General features: G+C 48.3%; 1 protein-coding gene across 1 annotated transcript in view; it reads left to right on the plus strand.

Moving 5' to 3' along the window:
* The first annotated feature begins 13359 nt into the window (after positions 1-13359).
* The window catches only part of SH3BP5 (SH3 domain binding protein 5), a 108730-nt gene continuing 104148 nt past the window's right edge, over positions 13360-17941 (plus strand). The window contains exon 1 of the mRNA XM_073569214.1: positions 13360-13625. Coding sequence (XP_073425315.1) covers positions 13548-13625 — 78 coding nt within the window. The 5' untranslated portion in view covers positions 13360-13547. The remainder of the gene's footprint in view (positions 13626-17941) is intronic.

Here is a 17941-nt window from a genome sequence, read left to right on the forward strand (position 1 = left end):
AAATGTCCCTCCGGAGTATTAAACGCCGTCTTCCATTCATCCCCATGCTTAATGCGGATAAGTTTATACGCCCCCCTGAGGTCAAGCTTGGTAAGCCAGCAAGCACCTCTAACTCTAGAGAATAGATCCGAAATCGGGGTAACGGATACTGATATTTAATAGTAATTTTATTGAGGGCACGATAATCAATACAAGGCCTTAAAGAACCATCCTTTTTGGCCACAAAAAAAAAAACCGGCACCTAAGGGTGAAGAGGATGGTCTAATATGACCCTTCTTCAACGCCTCCTTAATATAGGATCGCATAGCCTCGTGCTCGGGTACATATAAATTGAAGAGCCGACCCTTGGGAAATTTACACCCCGGGCTTAGTTCAATTGCACAGTCATAACTCCTATGAGGAGGCAAGGACGCGGACTCATTCTCACTAAATACATCATAAAAGTCCGCCAAATAGTCAGGAACATTATGCGACTGAGGAGAGGTGGAAAAAACCGGAGCCTCACTAAAGGCACACCGACAAACCCAACTCACCACAGACACAGATTTCCAATCCAAAACTGGATTATGAATTTGCAACCAGGGAAACCCCAGAACAACGGCATCATGCAGACCATGCAACACCAAAAATCTGCAATTTTCTTTATGATCTGGGGTGACCCGCATGACCACCTGGGTCCAAAACTGAGGTTTATTTTTAGCCAAAGGAGTAGCATCAATCCCCCTCAAAGGGATAGGTGTCTGCAGAGGTGTCATCAGAAATCCACAACGTTTAGCAAAATCCAAGTCCATTAGGTTTAGCGCTGCTCCCGAATCCACAAAAGCCTTGGCGGAAAATGTGGACAGGGAGCAGATCAGAGTAATTGCCAGAAGAAACTTAGGTTGAACACCACCAAAAGAAAATGTGTGTGCAAAGCGTTTCTCTCGTTTAGGACAAACAGAAATAATATGCGAGGCATCTCCACAGAAAAAACACAGCTTATTACGCCTTCTGAACTCCTGACATTGCGCCTTAGACAAAACTCTATCACATTGCATAGGTTCAGACGTCTGTTCAACCGGTGGCAACACCTCTCGTGCAATCCTGCGTTCACGTAAACGCCGATCAACCTGAATGGCTAATGACATAGAATCGTCCAGACCAGAGGGAACAGGAAATCCCACCATAGTATCTTTTACGGCTTCTGGCAAACCCTTCCGAAAGAGAGCAGCCAAGGCATTATCATTCCAGGTAGTAAGGACCGCCCACTTTCGGAACTTTTGACAGTACAACTCTGCAGAATCTTGACCCTGGTTCAATGCCAACAGGGTCTTTTCAGCCTGATCAATAGCATTAGGTTCGTCATACAACAACCCCAAAGCTTGAAAGAATGCGTTCACATTAGTCAGAATAGGATCATCTGGTTTCAAAGAAAACGCCCAATCCTGGGGATCGCCACACAGCAAAGAGATGACAATTTGAACCTGCTGCGCGGAGCTCCCTGACGAGTTAGGCTTCAAGGCAAAAAATAATTTACAATTATTTTTGAAACTCAAAAATTTAGATCGATCCCCAAAAAATACATCAGGTGTAGGGATCTTTGGTTCAACAGCATGCGAACGAGCAAGGTAGGCGGAAATTCCCCGCACTTCCGCAGCGAGCTGCTCCACACGATCAGACAATTGCTTTATCTCCATTGAGAGAAAAAAGAATTCCCCCTACGGCCTCAGAGATATAGAGGAAAGAATATAAACACTCTTTTTTTTTTTTTAAACACAATTCTTTCCGGCTATTGAGTACCCTAGGATCTGCGGTATGGCGGGTGATTCTGTTATGATTGAGTCACCGTAGGAGGCAAAAACAGAAATGCTAGCTAAGTCCAGAAAACCAGAGAAGTTGGCAGCTATCGGATTGCAGACCCCTGAACCTATCAACACAACTAGCAGTAGCCGTGGGGGGTTCCTACGGTGCCCTAGACCCCTCGATCACAGCCGGAGAATTAAATAGGCCTAAAGAAAGAAAGGGGAAATCTAAACTGCCCCCGAGCAGACCCCAAAGCTATAGGCAGCCCCCAACATATAATGACGGTGAAGCAAGATGAAAACACTAACACAGACAGAAAGATAGACTGAGCAAAGACGGGGCCCAAGCTAACTAGATAGAAAAGGACAGGAAGGCTGCTGTCTGCAATCCGTGAAAAACCCTATGAAAATAAGAGCCAACAGACTGACAGTGAAAAAGGCCCTGAAGACGCTAGGCTTCAAAAAAGCTATGTCAGTACTCAGGAATATTCTGAAGACAGAGCTACAGGCAAAAGGAGATTCAGCTCACCCCAGCAGGGAATGGCAGAATACAGAAAAGCAAGGAAAACAAAAACAAAACACAAATGCTAACAGGCAAAGCAGAAAACTTAGCTATAGAGGAGCAGGAATCAGACTGGTGTCCTAGAAGTCCACAGAGAAATCACCCGCAGGGCAGAAGGGCGTCGGCAGCTTAATATCCAGTCCGTGACTCCACTCAGCCAGTCATCCTCATTAGGCTCAGGTACCTGATAATCAGGCTCATTACCTTCCTGTCACGGGGGCTTAGTTCAACTAAGGCTGAAATACCCGGGGCCCCTGTGGTGTCCCTTTACTAGGGGAAACCCTGTCTGACCCTCAACCCAGGGTTTTTGCTGAAGGTGCAAATGCCTGAGCCTCCGACCTTTCCTTATCTCCTGCTCAGCCCTGCACTTAACCCTCCACCCAGTGAGAAGTCACCACCAAAGCTCCCACACAAATAATGACAGACAGGGAGAACTTAAACTGCACTGCGCCGCACACACACGGGAATAAACAGTAATGTGAACAGGGCACAACTAAAAACAAATATGGGAAGGAGAAAGGATAACGACGGATCATACGACACCAGATATGAATCTCTCTCTCTTGAACACCTCCACTCCAGACCGGAACCACTTGGTATGAAACACAAGCTATAATCGGCGACGCCCATAGGCCAGCATGACTATTTAAAGACCGTGGGCGTGACTAACCATCCAACCTGGTCTCCAGCAGGATTAACCCCCGAGAGCCTGAAGATCAGGCCGGCGCCACTGAGGCTATAGTGGCTGGAGGTGGAACTACCTCTGCCTGCCGGATGCTGTGGTGTGAACAGCGTCCGACATGACAGTACCCCGTCTTCTACGAGGGACCCCAGGGCCCTCAAGACTCATAGGACCCGGCTTGTCTGGATGACGACGGTGAAAAGAACTGACCAGCCGATCCGCATGTATGTCTGAGGCTGGAACCCAAGACCTCTCCTCTGGACCATACCCCCGCCAGTGCACCAAATACTGAAGAGTACGGCGTACTACTCGAGAGTCCACTACCTTGGCGACCTCGAACTCTAACTCGCCATCCACCATGACTGGAGGTGGCATCGGCGTCATGTCCACCAAGCCTACCACCTTTTTCAATAAAGCCCTGTGAAACACGTTGTGTATCTTGTACACCGCGGGAAGTTCCAACCGATAAGCTACTGGGTTAATGATGGCAGAAATCCTAAAAGGCCCAATAAACCTTGGACCCAGTTTTAAAGAAGGGATTTTGAGTTTTATGTTCTTCGTAGCTAACCACACCCATTCACCCACACACAGGTCCGGACCTGGCACGCGTCTACTGTCAGCCACCCGTTTGTACCTGGCACTCATGCTCAACAAACGCTGTTTCACCCGCCTCCAGACTGATGACAATTGGGCTCCTAGCTGATCCTCCTCCGGGACACCCCCGGAGTCACCCTGACGTAAGGTACAAAACTGAGGATGTTGACCGTACACACAAAAGAATGGAGACTCTCCTGATGACTCTTGGCGGTGATTATTTAATGCGAATTCGGCCAGAGGAAGGAAAGTAGACCACTCCTCCTGGTTGTCGGACACAAAGCATCGTAAATACTGTTCTAGATTTTGGTTCATGCGCTCAGTTTGTCCATTAGACTGTGGATGAAACGCCGATGAATGTGACAACTTGATCCCCAACCTTGAGCAAAAAGCTTTCCAAAACCTCGCCACAAATTGCGTACCCCTATCAGATACTATGTCAGACGGTACTCCGTGGAGTCTGACCACCTCCTTCACAAATACCTGAGCCAACGTCTTAGCATTGGGCAAAGAGGACAACGCCACAAAATGCGCCATCTTTGAAAAACGGTCAACCACCACCAGGATGACCGTGTTCCCTGCCGAGGCTGGCAAGTCAGTGATAAAATCCATGGAGATTTCTGTCCATGGCCTATTGGGTACCCCCAGAGGCTGTAGCGTGCCAGCAGGACGGGTTCGGGGTGACTTAGCCCTAGCGCACGTGATGCAAGCTGCCACGTACGAGACCACGTCCTGCCGGATTTTGGGCCACCAGAAACGACGCGATACCAGCTCTAAGGTGCCCTTCACCCCTGGGTGACCAGCCAGTACCGAATCGTGGTGTTCCTTCAACACCTTAGGCCGAAGATGCAGGGGTACAAATGATTTGTTGGCGGGAAGTCCTGGTGGTACCTCCTCTTGGGCCTCGGCAATCTCCGCCTCTACCTCAGTCGTGAGAGCCGAGACGACTACCCCTTTCTGGAGGATGGGTACCGGCTCTTCCCGAGGTTCTCCCCCCGGAAAACACCTAGACAAAGCATCCGCCTTGGTGTTTTTAGCCCCGGGACGGTACGTCACAAGAAAATTGAAACGAGTAAAAAACAATGCCCAGCGAGCCTGCCTAGGAGACAGACGCTTGGCCGACTCCAGGTAGAGCAGATTCTTATGGTCGGTGATAACTGTGACCTGGTGAGCCGCCCCCTCCAAGAAGTGTCGCCATTCCTCAAAAGCCAGTTTGATGGCCAACAACTCCCTGTTGCCGATATCATAATTCCGTTCGGCCGGCGACAACTTCTTGGAGAAGTAGGCGCATGGATGCATCTCGCTCAAGGACGAGCCTTGAGACAGTACTGCCCCCACTCCCACCTCCGACGCATCAACCTCTACCACAAAAGGTTTAGACACGTCTGGTTGCACCAGAATGGGGGCTGAAGCAAAACTATTCTTCAGACGCTCAAATGCACGTATAGTCACCTCAGGCCAGTTCGCCAGATCGGCACCCTTTTTTGTCATGTCCGTGAGCGGTTTGGCGACAGTCGAAAAGTGTTTTATAAATTTCCTATAATAATTCGCAAACCCAAGGAACCGCTGGAGTGCTTTCAGACTCTCCGGCCTCTCCCATTGCAACACCGCTTGCACCTTAGCGGTGTCCATTTTAAAACCAGCTGCGGACACAATATATCCCAAAAAGGGCAACTCCTGGACAAAAAATAAACATTTTTCCAGCTTAGCATAGAGCTTATTCTCACGGAGCAACTGTAACACCTGCCTAACATGCTGCAAATGAGTGTCCCGATCGCTAGAATAAATGAGGATATCATCCAGGTATACAATCACAAATCTCCCCAGGACATGAGCAAAGACATCATTAATAAAATGTTGGAAAACGGCAGGCGCGGTGGTCAACCCAAACGGCATAACCAGACTCTCAAAATGACCCTCAGGAGTGTTAAACGCCGTCTTCCACTCATCCCCCTGACGGACCCTTATGAGGTTATACGCCCCCCTGAGGTCCAGCTTGGAAAACCATTTTGCCCCCGCTACCTGGTTGAACAAATCCGGGATCAACGGCATTGGGTAGGGATCACGGATAGTAATCTGGTTTAACTCTCGGAAATCCAGACACGGGCGTAACCCCCCATCTTTCTTCTTAATGAAGAAAAACCCCGCGGCTACAGGCGAGGACGAAGGCCGGATGTGACCTTTGCTCAGACTCTCCGCGATGTAGTCTTTCAGAGCTTGTCTCTCAGGACCAGAAATATTAAACATCCTGGCCTTAGGTAATTTGGCCCCGGGTTTTAACCTAATAGCACAGTCATAGGCTCTATGTGGAGGCAGTTCTGAGCAACCCTTCTCAGAGAAAACATCCGCGAAATCCTGCAAAGCCTCCGGCAGGCTGGGCGTCACGGCGGACACACATGTGGCCAAGCAATTGTCTTGGCAGAAACCACTCCATTGTACTATGTCCTGAGTTTTCCAATCAATTACCGGGTTGTGCCTGGACAGCCATGGAAAACCCAGGACCATTTGTGCTGGGAGATTACGGAGGACCCTACATGTAACCGACTCAGAATGTAGGACCCCAATGTGGAGTTTCACCTCTGCCACAAACTCAGTAATCTCCCCTTGAGGGAGGGGAACAGCATTAATGGTCACCACCTGTATGGGGTGAGGAAGTTTTTCAATCTTAAACCCGGCGGTGTGTGCAAACTCCTCATCTATGAGATTGGTGGCGGAACCGCTATCCACAAACACTGATATAGGTAGCTCTCTGCCGGCGACAATAACCTTGGCAGGGAGCATACATTGAGATACCATCATGGAGGATATGCATACGCTCAGTTGGGTCTCCTCCATACCCTCTGAGCTTAACAGTTTTCCGCCGGTGTGACCCTCTTAGGTAGTACCGGGCAAACGTTAACATAATGACCTCCTTTACCACAGTAGAAACATGCTCCGGACTTCCGGACTCCCGGAGCGCGAGGCTGAACCTGTGCCACGCCAGCAATCTGCATAGGTTCAGGGGACTCATCTACTTCAACCACACCTGCACCTCTGTTTTCCCCCAGAGGTAGCGTCTCCTGTGCCCCCTGACGAAAACGGCGATCAATACGTATCACCAAACTCATGGCAGACTCCAATGATGCCGGAGTCTCATACATCAGGAGGGCTTGTTTCACCCTCCCTGATACCCCATGAATAAACTGGCTCCGCAGTGCTGGGTCATTCCACTGTGTGTCTACAGCCCAGCGGCGAAATTCCGAACAATAGTCTTCTGCCAAGCGCTCCCCCTGGCGGAGGGCGCGGATTTTAGATTCCGCTAGAGCCAGTCGGTCAGGGTCATCGTAAATGAGCCCGAGGGCAGAAAAAACATTATCGACCGAATGAAATGTAGCAGAGTCAGGTGGTAAGGAAAATGCCCATGCTTGGGGGTCACCACTCAGTAATGACAACACCAGCCCTACTCGCTGGGCCTCATTACCTGAGGATATTGGCCGCATGCGGAAGTATAATTTGCAGGCCTCCCGAAATACGACAAATTTGCTGCGATCGCCTGAAAATCGTTCTGGCAGCGGAAACTTCGGCTCTGCACCGATACCTGCAGATGCCGTTTGCACCTTTGCTACTACCAGGCCCTGCTGCTGAACTGCCCCATTCAACTCGGAGACCTGTATGGACAGCGCCGCCAACTGGCGGGTTATGGAATCTAATGGATCCATGGACTCCTGAAAAAATGTGGGCCGATTATAATGTCACGGGGGCTTAGTTCAACTAAGGCTGAAATACCCGGGGCCCCTGTGGTGTCCCTTTACTAGGGGAAACCCTGTCTGACCCTCAACCCAGGGTTTTTGCTGAAGGTGCAAATGCCTGAGCCTCCGACCTTTCCTTATCTCCTGCTCAGCCCTGCACTTAACCCTCCACCCAGTGAGAAGTCACCACCAAAGCTCCCACACAAATAATGACAGACAGGGAGAACTTAAACTGCACTGCGCCGCACACACACGGGAATAAACAGTAATGTGAACAGGGCACAACTAAAAACAAATATGGGAAGGAGAAAGGATAACGACGGATCATACGACACCAGATATGAATCTCTCTCTCTTGAACACCTCCACTCCAGACCGGAACCACTTGGTATGAAACACAAGCTATAATCGGCGACGCCCATAGGCCAGCATGACTATTTAAAGACCGTGGGCGTGACTAACCATCCAACCTGGTCTCCAGCAGGATTAACCCCCGAGAGCCTGAAGATCAGGCCGGCGCCACTGAGGCTATAGTGGCTGGAGGTGGAACTACCTCTGCCTGCCGGATGCTGTGGTGTGAACAGCGTCCGACATGACACTTCCTTTACCAGAATAGGGAGTTCACCAGACCTCAGTGACGAAGGGGAAAATGAACTCACAACAGGAGCCCGGGTCTTTACCAAATTGGATCTACGGGGAGCCTATAATTTGATGCAAATCCGCACTGGGGACGAGTGGAAGACGGCGTTCAACACACGGGATGGCCATTATGAATATTTGGTCATGCCGTTTGGACTCTGCAATGCCCCGGCAGTGTTCCAGGAATTCGTTATTGAGGTCTTTCGGGATTTGTTGGACTCCTGTGTTGTGGTGTATTTAGATGATATCCTCATCTTTTCACCCGATTTATCCTCCCATCGGAGAAGTGTTCGCCTGGTCCTTCAATGCCTTCGGGAGAATCGACTAAATTAGAGAAATGCCTGTTTGAGCAAACTTCGTTGCCCTTCTTTGGATATATAATCACGGATTCCAGGTTGAAGATGGATCCCGAGAAGCTCTCTGCCGTACTCAAATAGCCTCGTCCAGTCGGAGTAAAAGCCATCCAGCGCTTTCTGGGCTTCGCAAATTATTACAGGCAGTTTGCTCCTCACTTCTCCTCAGTGACCAAGCCCATCACGGCCCGAAAAGGAACTAAATCGAACATCTGGCCTCCTGAGGCCGAAGACACCTTTCTTGCCCTGAAACGCTCCTTTGTGTCAGCACTGATCTTACATCGCCCGGTGGCCAGTAGGCCCTTCGTCGTAGAGGTGGATGCCTCCTCCACCGGAGCAGGGGCAGTTCTTACCCAGCAGGCATCATCTGGGCATTTGGTTCCCTGCGGGTTCTTTTCTAAATCCTTTTCCCCTGCTGAGTACAATTATTCAATCGGAGATCGGGAGTTGCTGGCCATAAAGATGGCTCTGGAGGAATGGCGGTATCTGCTGGAAGGGGCGGTTCACCCCTTTACTATGTTCACTGACCACAAGAACTGAGCCTATCTTCAGTCAGCCCAAAGACTCAATTCCAGGCAAGCCAGGTGGTCTTTGTATTTTTCTCGCTTCGACTTCAAGCTCCATTTTCGACCTGGGAATAGGAACACCAAGGCGGATGCACTCTCCAGGTCTTTGCAGTCGCCTGAGATGGAGGAGGTCCCATTGTATATCATCGAGCCTGCCAAAGTTATCACCGTGGCTCCCGTGAGCCTCTCGACTCTTCCACCGGGCAAAACCTTCGTTCCACAGAGCAAAAGAATGGAGGTGCTACACTGGGGGCATTCCTCCAAGGTTGCAGGACACGTCGGGACCAAGAAGATCCTCATGCTTCTCTCTCGCTACTACTGGTGGCACTCTCTTCGCCAGGACGTGACAGATTACGTAGCTTCCTGTACGACCTGTGCTCAGAACAAGGTATCAAGGAGCCTGCCTTCCATTCTTCTTCACCCGTTGCCTCTCCCAGAAGCTCCTTTGCAGCAAATCGCCATGGATTTCGTGACAGACCTGCCTCACTCTTCTGGGTGTACTACTAGCCTGGGGGTAGTAGATCGCTTCTCCAAGATGGCCCAGTTCATCACATTGCCTGGTTTGCCTTTGGCCTCTGAGTTGGCCGAGATCTTCATCTATCAGATCTTCAAACTGCATGGTCTCCCTCAACGGATTGTGTCTGATCGAGGAGTCCAGTTTACCTCCCGATTCTGGAGAGCTCTCAGTCGGCTTATGGGTATATCTCTGGATTTCTCCTCCGCCTATCATCCTCAGACCAACGGCAAGTGGAACGGATTAACCAAGTTCTGACGTCATATCTGCGTCACTTTTCCAACGCCCATCAAGACAATTGGGTCTCACTTCTTCCTTGGGCAGAATTTGCCCATAACAATCATCCTAATGAATCCACCTCCAAGTCACCGTTTTTTGTGGTCTCAGGCCAGAACCCTGGTGTCCTGCTGCCCATTTCTACGTCTTTGGGGGTTCCCGCAGCGGATACTCTCGCCTTAGAATTTTCACAAATCTGGAAGGAGACCAGGGAGGCTCTCGTGAACTCCAGTGCCCGGATAAAAAAGCATGCGGACAAAAGACGGAGGGACCTTCCACCATACCATCCTGGCGACAAAGTCTGGCTTTCAACCAAGCATATCCGCATGAAAGTCACTTCTTACAAGTTGAGTCCCCGGTACATCGGGCCCTTTCAAGTACTTGGACGCATCATGGAAGGCTCGCTCCTTAAACCTGTGATTCTTAATCGATTCCGCCCGGCTCCAATTCCTTCCCCTCAGCCAATTGGGGCCGATGACGTTTTTGAAGTAAAAGATATTCTGGCCATGAAGAGAGTCAGGGGAAGAACCTTCTTTCTTAACGATTGGAGGGGATTTGGTCCCGAATAGAGGTCCTGGGAGCCTCGGGAGAATGTTAACGCCCCACATATTCTGAAAAAGTTTTTAAAAAAGAGCTGGACGATTTCCTTGATACACAAAAAATTGCATGTTATAGTTAAATTAGTGACAAAATCTACAATTGGTGGAGAAAGGTTGAACTTGATGGACCTAGGTCAGTACATGAATGCAGCACCATAAACAGTCAGTACATGAATGCAGCACCATAAATAGTCAGTACATGAATGCAGCACCAGAACCACCGTCAATACATCAGTACAGCATCAGAACCATCTTCAGTACATAAATGCAGCATTAGAAAATCAATGCAGTGCCAGAATCACCGTCAGTATATTAATGTCGTGCCAGAACAACCGTCAGCATGAGTGCAGCACCAGAAACACCATTAGTACATGAATAAAGCACCAGAAATACCATCAGTACATGAATTCAGCTACAGGGACACCATCATTACATGAATGCAGCGCAAGAAACACCATCAGTACTTGTAAACAACACCAAGTTTAGTACAGGGATAAATTGCAATATCAGGTCATGTCAGAGGCATTTTAGGCTATGCCCTATTAACTATGTCCTTGCCAGATTCAGTATTTATCTCCTGCTGTTCAGGTGTGAATGGTATCATGCAATATGTCTAGCAGTGTTTTTCTATATGATATTATGCATTAACTCTGTATATTAAGAGATTTTGTAGCCAGTGGAGAATTTTTTGAATATTATATTCTTGATTTTGGATCAATAGTGTATGTCCTTGTGGACGTTTTAAACGTGTGTGTTTTTTCTGGTCTGAAAATAAAAACTTTGGTATTTTTTATGTTTTGTGGTGATCCTTAGTCTATGCATGTACTTTCTCTCTCTTTTGTGGTATCAGGTCATACCCAAATACATTTGTATTGTATGAACCTACAAATTCCAGTATATCCTTAACATTGGAAAGGAGATGCTGGGTTTTCTTGTTAACACCCATCATCTGATTGCGGACCATACATGAACCACAGTACTGATGAGACATAGTCAGTATCACAAATAAATATTTACATTGAGGTACCTTATAGGTGACATCTTCTCTGATTCTCTTTTGTCTCCATGTAGTACAGACGCCATGATGATATTTCATGCCCAGAATTTGTCTCTCAAAACTTCCCTCTTCTCCATCTTCAGCAGCACCCACCGACACGGAGCCCTTAAAAATATACTGGCCCATGAATAAAAATATCACATGCTCTGCCCCTAAATAATTGCCCCTCACTGTGCTTCCTGTGCAAGATACCCCCCCACAATGCTCTTCTCCAAACTATCCCCCTACATTGCCCTTCTCTATAAAGCCCCCCACACAGCCCTCTTCATAATGTCCCCCACGTACTGCCCTTTTCCATATCTCCCCCATTCTTCCCCTTTCCAAGTCCCCCACCCCACTGCCCCTTGCTGTACAATATCCCCTTTTCACAATCCCCCTAATTGCCCCATAATGTCCCTCATGATGTTCCAAATTGCCTCCTAAACCCTCCCCTTTCATTTAAAATACCATGATATTTCGTCTTCAGCTCCTCCATGGTCTGGAGTGCTGTCCGGAGCCTGATGTCTGCCCTTGCAGTGCTGGCAGCAGTGGGCTGTAAGCAGCGGGCTGACCGCATCATGCTGCTACACGTTGGGGCAGGGGCTGATGGGCGCTGCTCTGCCCCAGTCCTGGCACCACAACGATTAAATGTATTCGTGTCTGAAATGTAAAAACACATTGCAAGGAGGAGCCGTCGTATCCTGGACAGCTCTGTGGGCCGCACGACATACCCCGTCGCCCATATGTTGTGAGGGCCTGTTCTAAAGGATGCGTCATACCACATAACACATCGACGTAACTCAGCAATTAAAACACGCGGTAAGATCATACTGTGGAGAATGGGAACAAAATGTGTGACGTACTGAAGGTAAGGCCCAATTTGTGCAAATATCTGCCAGAAAACTGCTTTATGTTCCCCAGACGCCATCCCCCCGCTATGTCCCCCCGCTATTTCCGATACAGCACAAAAAAGGGTAATTGGCGCCCTCCTTATTTATACCGGACCACCAGATGCGGAAAGGACAATCTTGTTCCTTTTGTTGAGTTAGGCCGGGGTCACACTTGCGAGTGCAATGCGATAATCTCGCGCCTCAATACCCGGCACTCGGGACCGGAGTGTGCGGCTGCACGTATTTCTATGTAGGTGAGCGCTCCCGTCCGAACCGCCGGCGGCAGTGCCGGGTATCGAGGCGAGAGACTCTCGCCAGTTTCTTGCATTTCAGAAACACATCGTTCTGGGTTCAGGGTTCTGTCACCTTACAATAGAGCACAGTAAACACTACTGAGGCCTAAGGCTGTGTGCACGCGCTGCGGATTCTGCTGCGGTGTACTGTACCATTTAAGTCTATGCAAAATGAAATCCGCAGTGCCCACGGTGCAGAATTTTCCGCATGGATTTGCTGCGGTTTTAAATCCGCAGCATGTCACTTCTTTGTGCGGATTCCGCAGCGGTTTGGCACCTGCTCCATGACAGCTGTCAAACCGCAGGGGAAAACCGCAGATAAACTGCAGGTCAAAGACTGCGGATAAATCCGCCTCAGAATCTGTAACGTGCACACACCCTAATGCTATGTGCACGCGCTGCGGATTGGTCTGCGGACTTGTATCTGCGGTTTCCCCTGCGGTTTATCACCTCTACAATGGAGGAGATTGTAAACCGCAGCAGAATCTGCAGAAAAGAAGTCACATGTCATTTCTTTCTGCGGATTCAAAACCGCAGCTTTTCCGCAGTTAAAAGTCCGCAGCATGTGCACAGCAGAACGTAAATCCCATAGGATAACATGCTACTGTACACTGTCTGCAGAACTGCTGCAGATCCGCAGCGGCCAAAACCGCAGCGTGTGCACATAGCCTAATACTGAGGAGCAGCCCCCAATCTGGGCAGCATAGAGGGAAGGACAGTCACAGTCAGACCATGTATGTGTATGTTTTATTGCTCACATTTTTGCACAGTTAGGCCTCATTCACACCGGCCACATATTTTGACCAGTGAGTGTGGTCCCGGTGTGATGAGAGCCGGCAGTGACCAGGGGGCGGCGCTGCTCCTCCCTCTGCCTCCTCATTTCCAGGCTACGAGCAGCTCTCGGCGGCGGCGCACAGGCTCCGCTCCTTCAGTGTGTGCCCGGGACTGAGCACCGAGGAGACGGGAGGAGGCGGTGAGCTCAGCCCTGCGTCCTCCGGTGCCGGCGGCCTCCTCACTCGTATGTCTGCCGCATAATGGAGACAACGGGGATACGAGGCAAAGGCCAGGAGACTGTGCAGCCCGAGGAGGAGGAGGTGGACCCCAGGATACAGGTACGGCATGCACGGGCGCTGCCATTGTGTGCACCCCGGAGACGCTGCAGGGCATATGGGCACCACGGGCATCCTACGTGATGGCGCAGTCTGTGAGGACACTGGCGCCCCTGTGTAGTGACAGGTCACGGTGTGATATTACTGTATGCTGCCATGTATCCGGTGTCTACAGGACCTTCATCTGCAGGGTGGCATGTGCCATACAGGGTGCTGCTGACCCTACTTGCGCTCACACATCACAATGTCAGATTGAGGCTATGTGCCCACCTAGCGTTTTCCATGCAGAATATTCCTGAGCGGAAACGCACACCCTCTTCCTGGGAAACCGCACGTGTTTTGTGAAGCGCTGACGCTTTTGTTAAGTGTGTTAGCATGCCTTTTCTTATGCGTTTTTGCAATACAATTGAATGTATGCGGAAACGCAAAATGAATGAACATGCTGCGTTTTTCCCCGCTTAGCATTTCCGCAGCAGAAAAAAACGCACCATTAGCACAACATGTGCGGATTCCATTATGTTTCCATGGGATGCTTCAGGCTGTGTGCCCATGTTGCGTTTTTTAAGCGTTTCCGCAGCGCTTTTAGACAAGCGATTCTGCTGCGAAAACGCTTAAGAAAAGCATCTAATGTAATAGAATGGAAAACGCACATGTTGTGCTAATGGTGCGTTTTTTTCCGCTGCGAAAAAAAACGCATCATGTTCATTAATTGTGCAGAATCGCATGCGATTCCACATACATACACTGTAACTGCAAAAACACATAGGAAAACGCTTGACAGTCGCGTCAAAAACGCGTGTCAAGAAGTGCGTGCGTTTTCCCTGGCAAGGGCATGCGTTTCTGCTCAGGAAAAAAACGCAACGTGGGCACACAGCCTAAATGCAGGAATCGCACATAAAAACGCAGCTGGATTCATTCAATGGAAATGGCTCCTTTAGAACAAGCTTTGGGTAGGTGACCATGCCCGGCATTGGCAGGGAGGTGTAAGATCCTGCAGCAGTGGGGGTCTGTGAGGGTCTCCCAGTATATGTGTATGTATCCGCTCTGTGTACGATCCACATATGTCACTATTTACTAAGTATGCCTTATGCCCGCGGTGACACATGGCACAGGTAGTGTTGCACGTGGTTCGGAAACAAAGGATTGGAGGGGATTTGATTGCATTGGCCGAGGTGCTTGTCTCCTGATCTCTAATTTAATAGGACTTGTGCCTAAGGAGCGGAGTAAATCTGCTAAAGTTGGCTTTGCTTTGTGTAATATGGATGGAGCAGTGATGTGGGGTCTGGTTAGTGGGTGACGTGTATGTAAACAGCCAGAGAAAGGCGTTTTTGTTATATGTTGCGATGTCTGGACCTTTAATGAAATCAACAAATCTAATTGGAGCTGCTGTAATTGCCTAAAGGACGTGTCTGATGTAGGAGATATGTCTGGATATATTCTAGGTTGTTTTGTCACTGAGCGTATCAGATCACGTCCTACATGTGATCTATAGTGTTATTGGGCTCTTGCAGATGTCTGTGCAGATAGGTGTGAGCGAGGACCGCTAATGCACAGACTGGCTGGGGGTCTCCTGACAGGAGCTGATGGCTTCTCACACTCTGGTTGGGAGACTTGTGTCCGATCTGACATCCATAGAGATCTGCCTGAGCTTTTAGCTTTCTACTGGAGTCATTCTACGGTTCTTCCTATCGTGGAAACAGACGTAAAAAAAACTTCCAGAACAATAGGAAAGTGAAAATTGATCTTTCAGAAAGCTAGACTGTAAAGATCGATACCCTGATCTACCTCCAGTACTGTGATCTGTTTTGTTTTTTCATAATGTCGCTCTGGAAATAGATTCTCTAGTGAAAATAATTTTATTTCTATAGGGCCAACATATTCCACAGCGCTTTACAATTCCGTGGGGACTTGTACAGATAATAAAGACATTACAGTAACACGTTCAACACATATCAGTAGGAGTGAGGGTTGTGCTTGCAAGCTTAGAATCTGAGGAAATAGGGGAGACACAAAAGGTAAAAATAAAAGTACTTGTCGTGTAAGGTCCAGCCATTAATATAATAGGAGCACTCATAACGCTGCATGCATGAATCGGTCACCAGCCAGTATAAGTACAAAGTGCTAGTCGTCTAGTCTAAAGAAATGAGTTTTTGGGGCATGTGTAAATACTGTGAATTAACTGTATTGTTTGGGGTAGTGCATTCCAGAAAACTGGTGCAGCACAAGAGAAGTCCTGGAGACATGAGTGAGAGGTTCTGATTAGGCCACACGGATGGCATTCTTGAGATGAGAAGCTCTATAATTTATTCATCCATGAGAAACACTGATGGTAAAAACGGACACATGAATGATGCACTGTTTTTTCATGTGTGTGTTGAAACGTGGAGGTGTGAATAAGGCCTTAGTCTTAGGCCATTAGTGGAATGGAGCGGACGGGTATTACATCTGATAGGCGATAACTCACTGACCGCTGAGACTGCACTGATCGCAGGACGGGGAGTTTTTCTCCCCAATGGGGCACTTTTCTCCTAGTTAGCATGGATCTGCAGTGCACCTGCCTAACCTTTGTCCCATTAATTCCTGCTGGGCGCTACTGAAAAAAGCCTAGAGAATGAATGGAGCCGTGGTCAAGCATGCACACTACCGCTCCATCCTAAGGCTGGTTTCACATTAGCGCTTTTGTGCGCAGCGCATCGGGCGCACCAGTGCGCATGCGCACTGCGCACCTATATTTTACATGATGTGCGCATGGTCTTGCGCATATTTGCGCTTTCGTGCGCATGCGTTTTTTTGTCTTTTGCGCCAGGCGCGTCAGACGCAACATGTTGCATTTTTGGTTCCGCCCTGTCTCGTTAAAACAACGCATGCGCACGGAATGCGCACGGAATGCGCAAAAACACCACATTGGAGCCTATGGGAGCGCAATACTTGCGCATGGTCTTGCGTTTTTATGCGCATGCGTTTTTTACATAAACATGACTGAAATTTGGTCTAGACAGTAAAAAAACAAAATTGAACCAAGGTGATAAAATGGTGTGGGCACTGGGATTCCACAATACTTTAAGGATTGCTCACTAGTGGACACACAGCACAAGCTGCACCAATGTAAGTATGAAAAACCTAATGTCTGGCTGAAATTTCAATACATTTCTATGTACTTATGTCTCTTTTTTTTTTTTATTGCAGCATGTCTTCATCTGGTGAAGAATATGTCCCCGGGACAGGGCAAGAGGCAGAAGAAGTGAGTACTATGCTTCCGTATGGATTTGAAAAAATAAACACATGTGATTAATTTTTTTGGTTTAATTTTCAGAGCTCATCCTCCATCACGCCACCACCACCGGAGGAACGGCAGGAGCAGCAAGGCCAAGTGCGGGCGGGTAGACGTGATGTAAGTACAGACGGACTGTTTGTTTTTTTTTTTTTACTTATTTTCTAGTCTGGTTTTTTTTTTTTTTTTTTTTTTTTTTTTGTATTTTTTAATTTTATTTTTTTTAAATTTTCATGGTTGTTTTTTTCGATGTTTGTTGTTTTTTTTCCATTTATTTCCATTTAAAACAAATAATTTTTTCATGGATTGTTTATCAATATCTAGGGCTCAAAGTGTGTATGTGTGTGTGTGTGTTTGTGTGTGTGTGTGTGTATGTTTGTTTGTTTGGGTATATGGGCACGGGACTATGGGATGGAGGATATATATGATGGGTATATGGGCATGGGATAGAGGATATGTATGATGGTATATGGGCACGGGACTATGGGATGGCGAACATGTATCATGTGTATATGGGCACAGGCATATGAGATGGCGAATATGTATGATGGGTATATGGGCACAGGACTATGGGATGGAGGATATGTATGATGGAATATGGGCACGGGACTATGGGATGGAGGATATATATGATGGGTATATGGGCATGGGATGGAGGATATGTATGATGGTATATGGGCACGGGACTATGGGATGGCGAATATGTATGATGGGTATATGAGCATGGGACTATGGGATGGAGGATGTGTGATGGGTATATGGGCACTGGACTATGGGATGGAGGATATGTATGATGGAATATGGGCACGGGACTATGGGATGGAGGATAATTTTAAATTTATATAACTAACCACAGTTAGTTACTATGCCCGGGCAGCGCCGGGCTCTTCAGCTAGTTATCGATATTTTTTTTTTTTTAAATCTTTCAAAGATTAATGTTTGTCTTTCTTTTCTAGGCTCCACAGCGGGAGGAGGACCTCGCCCTGGACAACGACGAGCTCATCCGTCTAGTCCAGGAGCGAGTCCCGTTGTGGGACACCCGTCACCA

This window comes from Dendrobates tinctorius, unplaced genomic scaffold (assembly GCF_039654945.1).
Source record: "Dendrobates tinctorius isolate UK_male_01 unplaced genomic scaffold, ASM3965494v1 ptg000005l, whole genome shotgun sequence".
Lineage (NCBI taxonomy): Eukaryota > Metazoa > Chordata > Amphibia > Anura > Dendrobatidae > Dendrobates > Dendrobates tinctorius.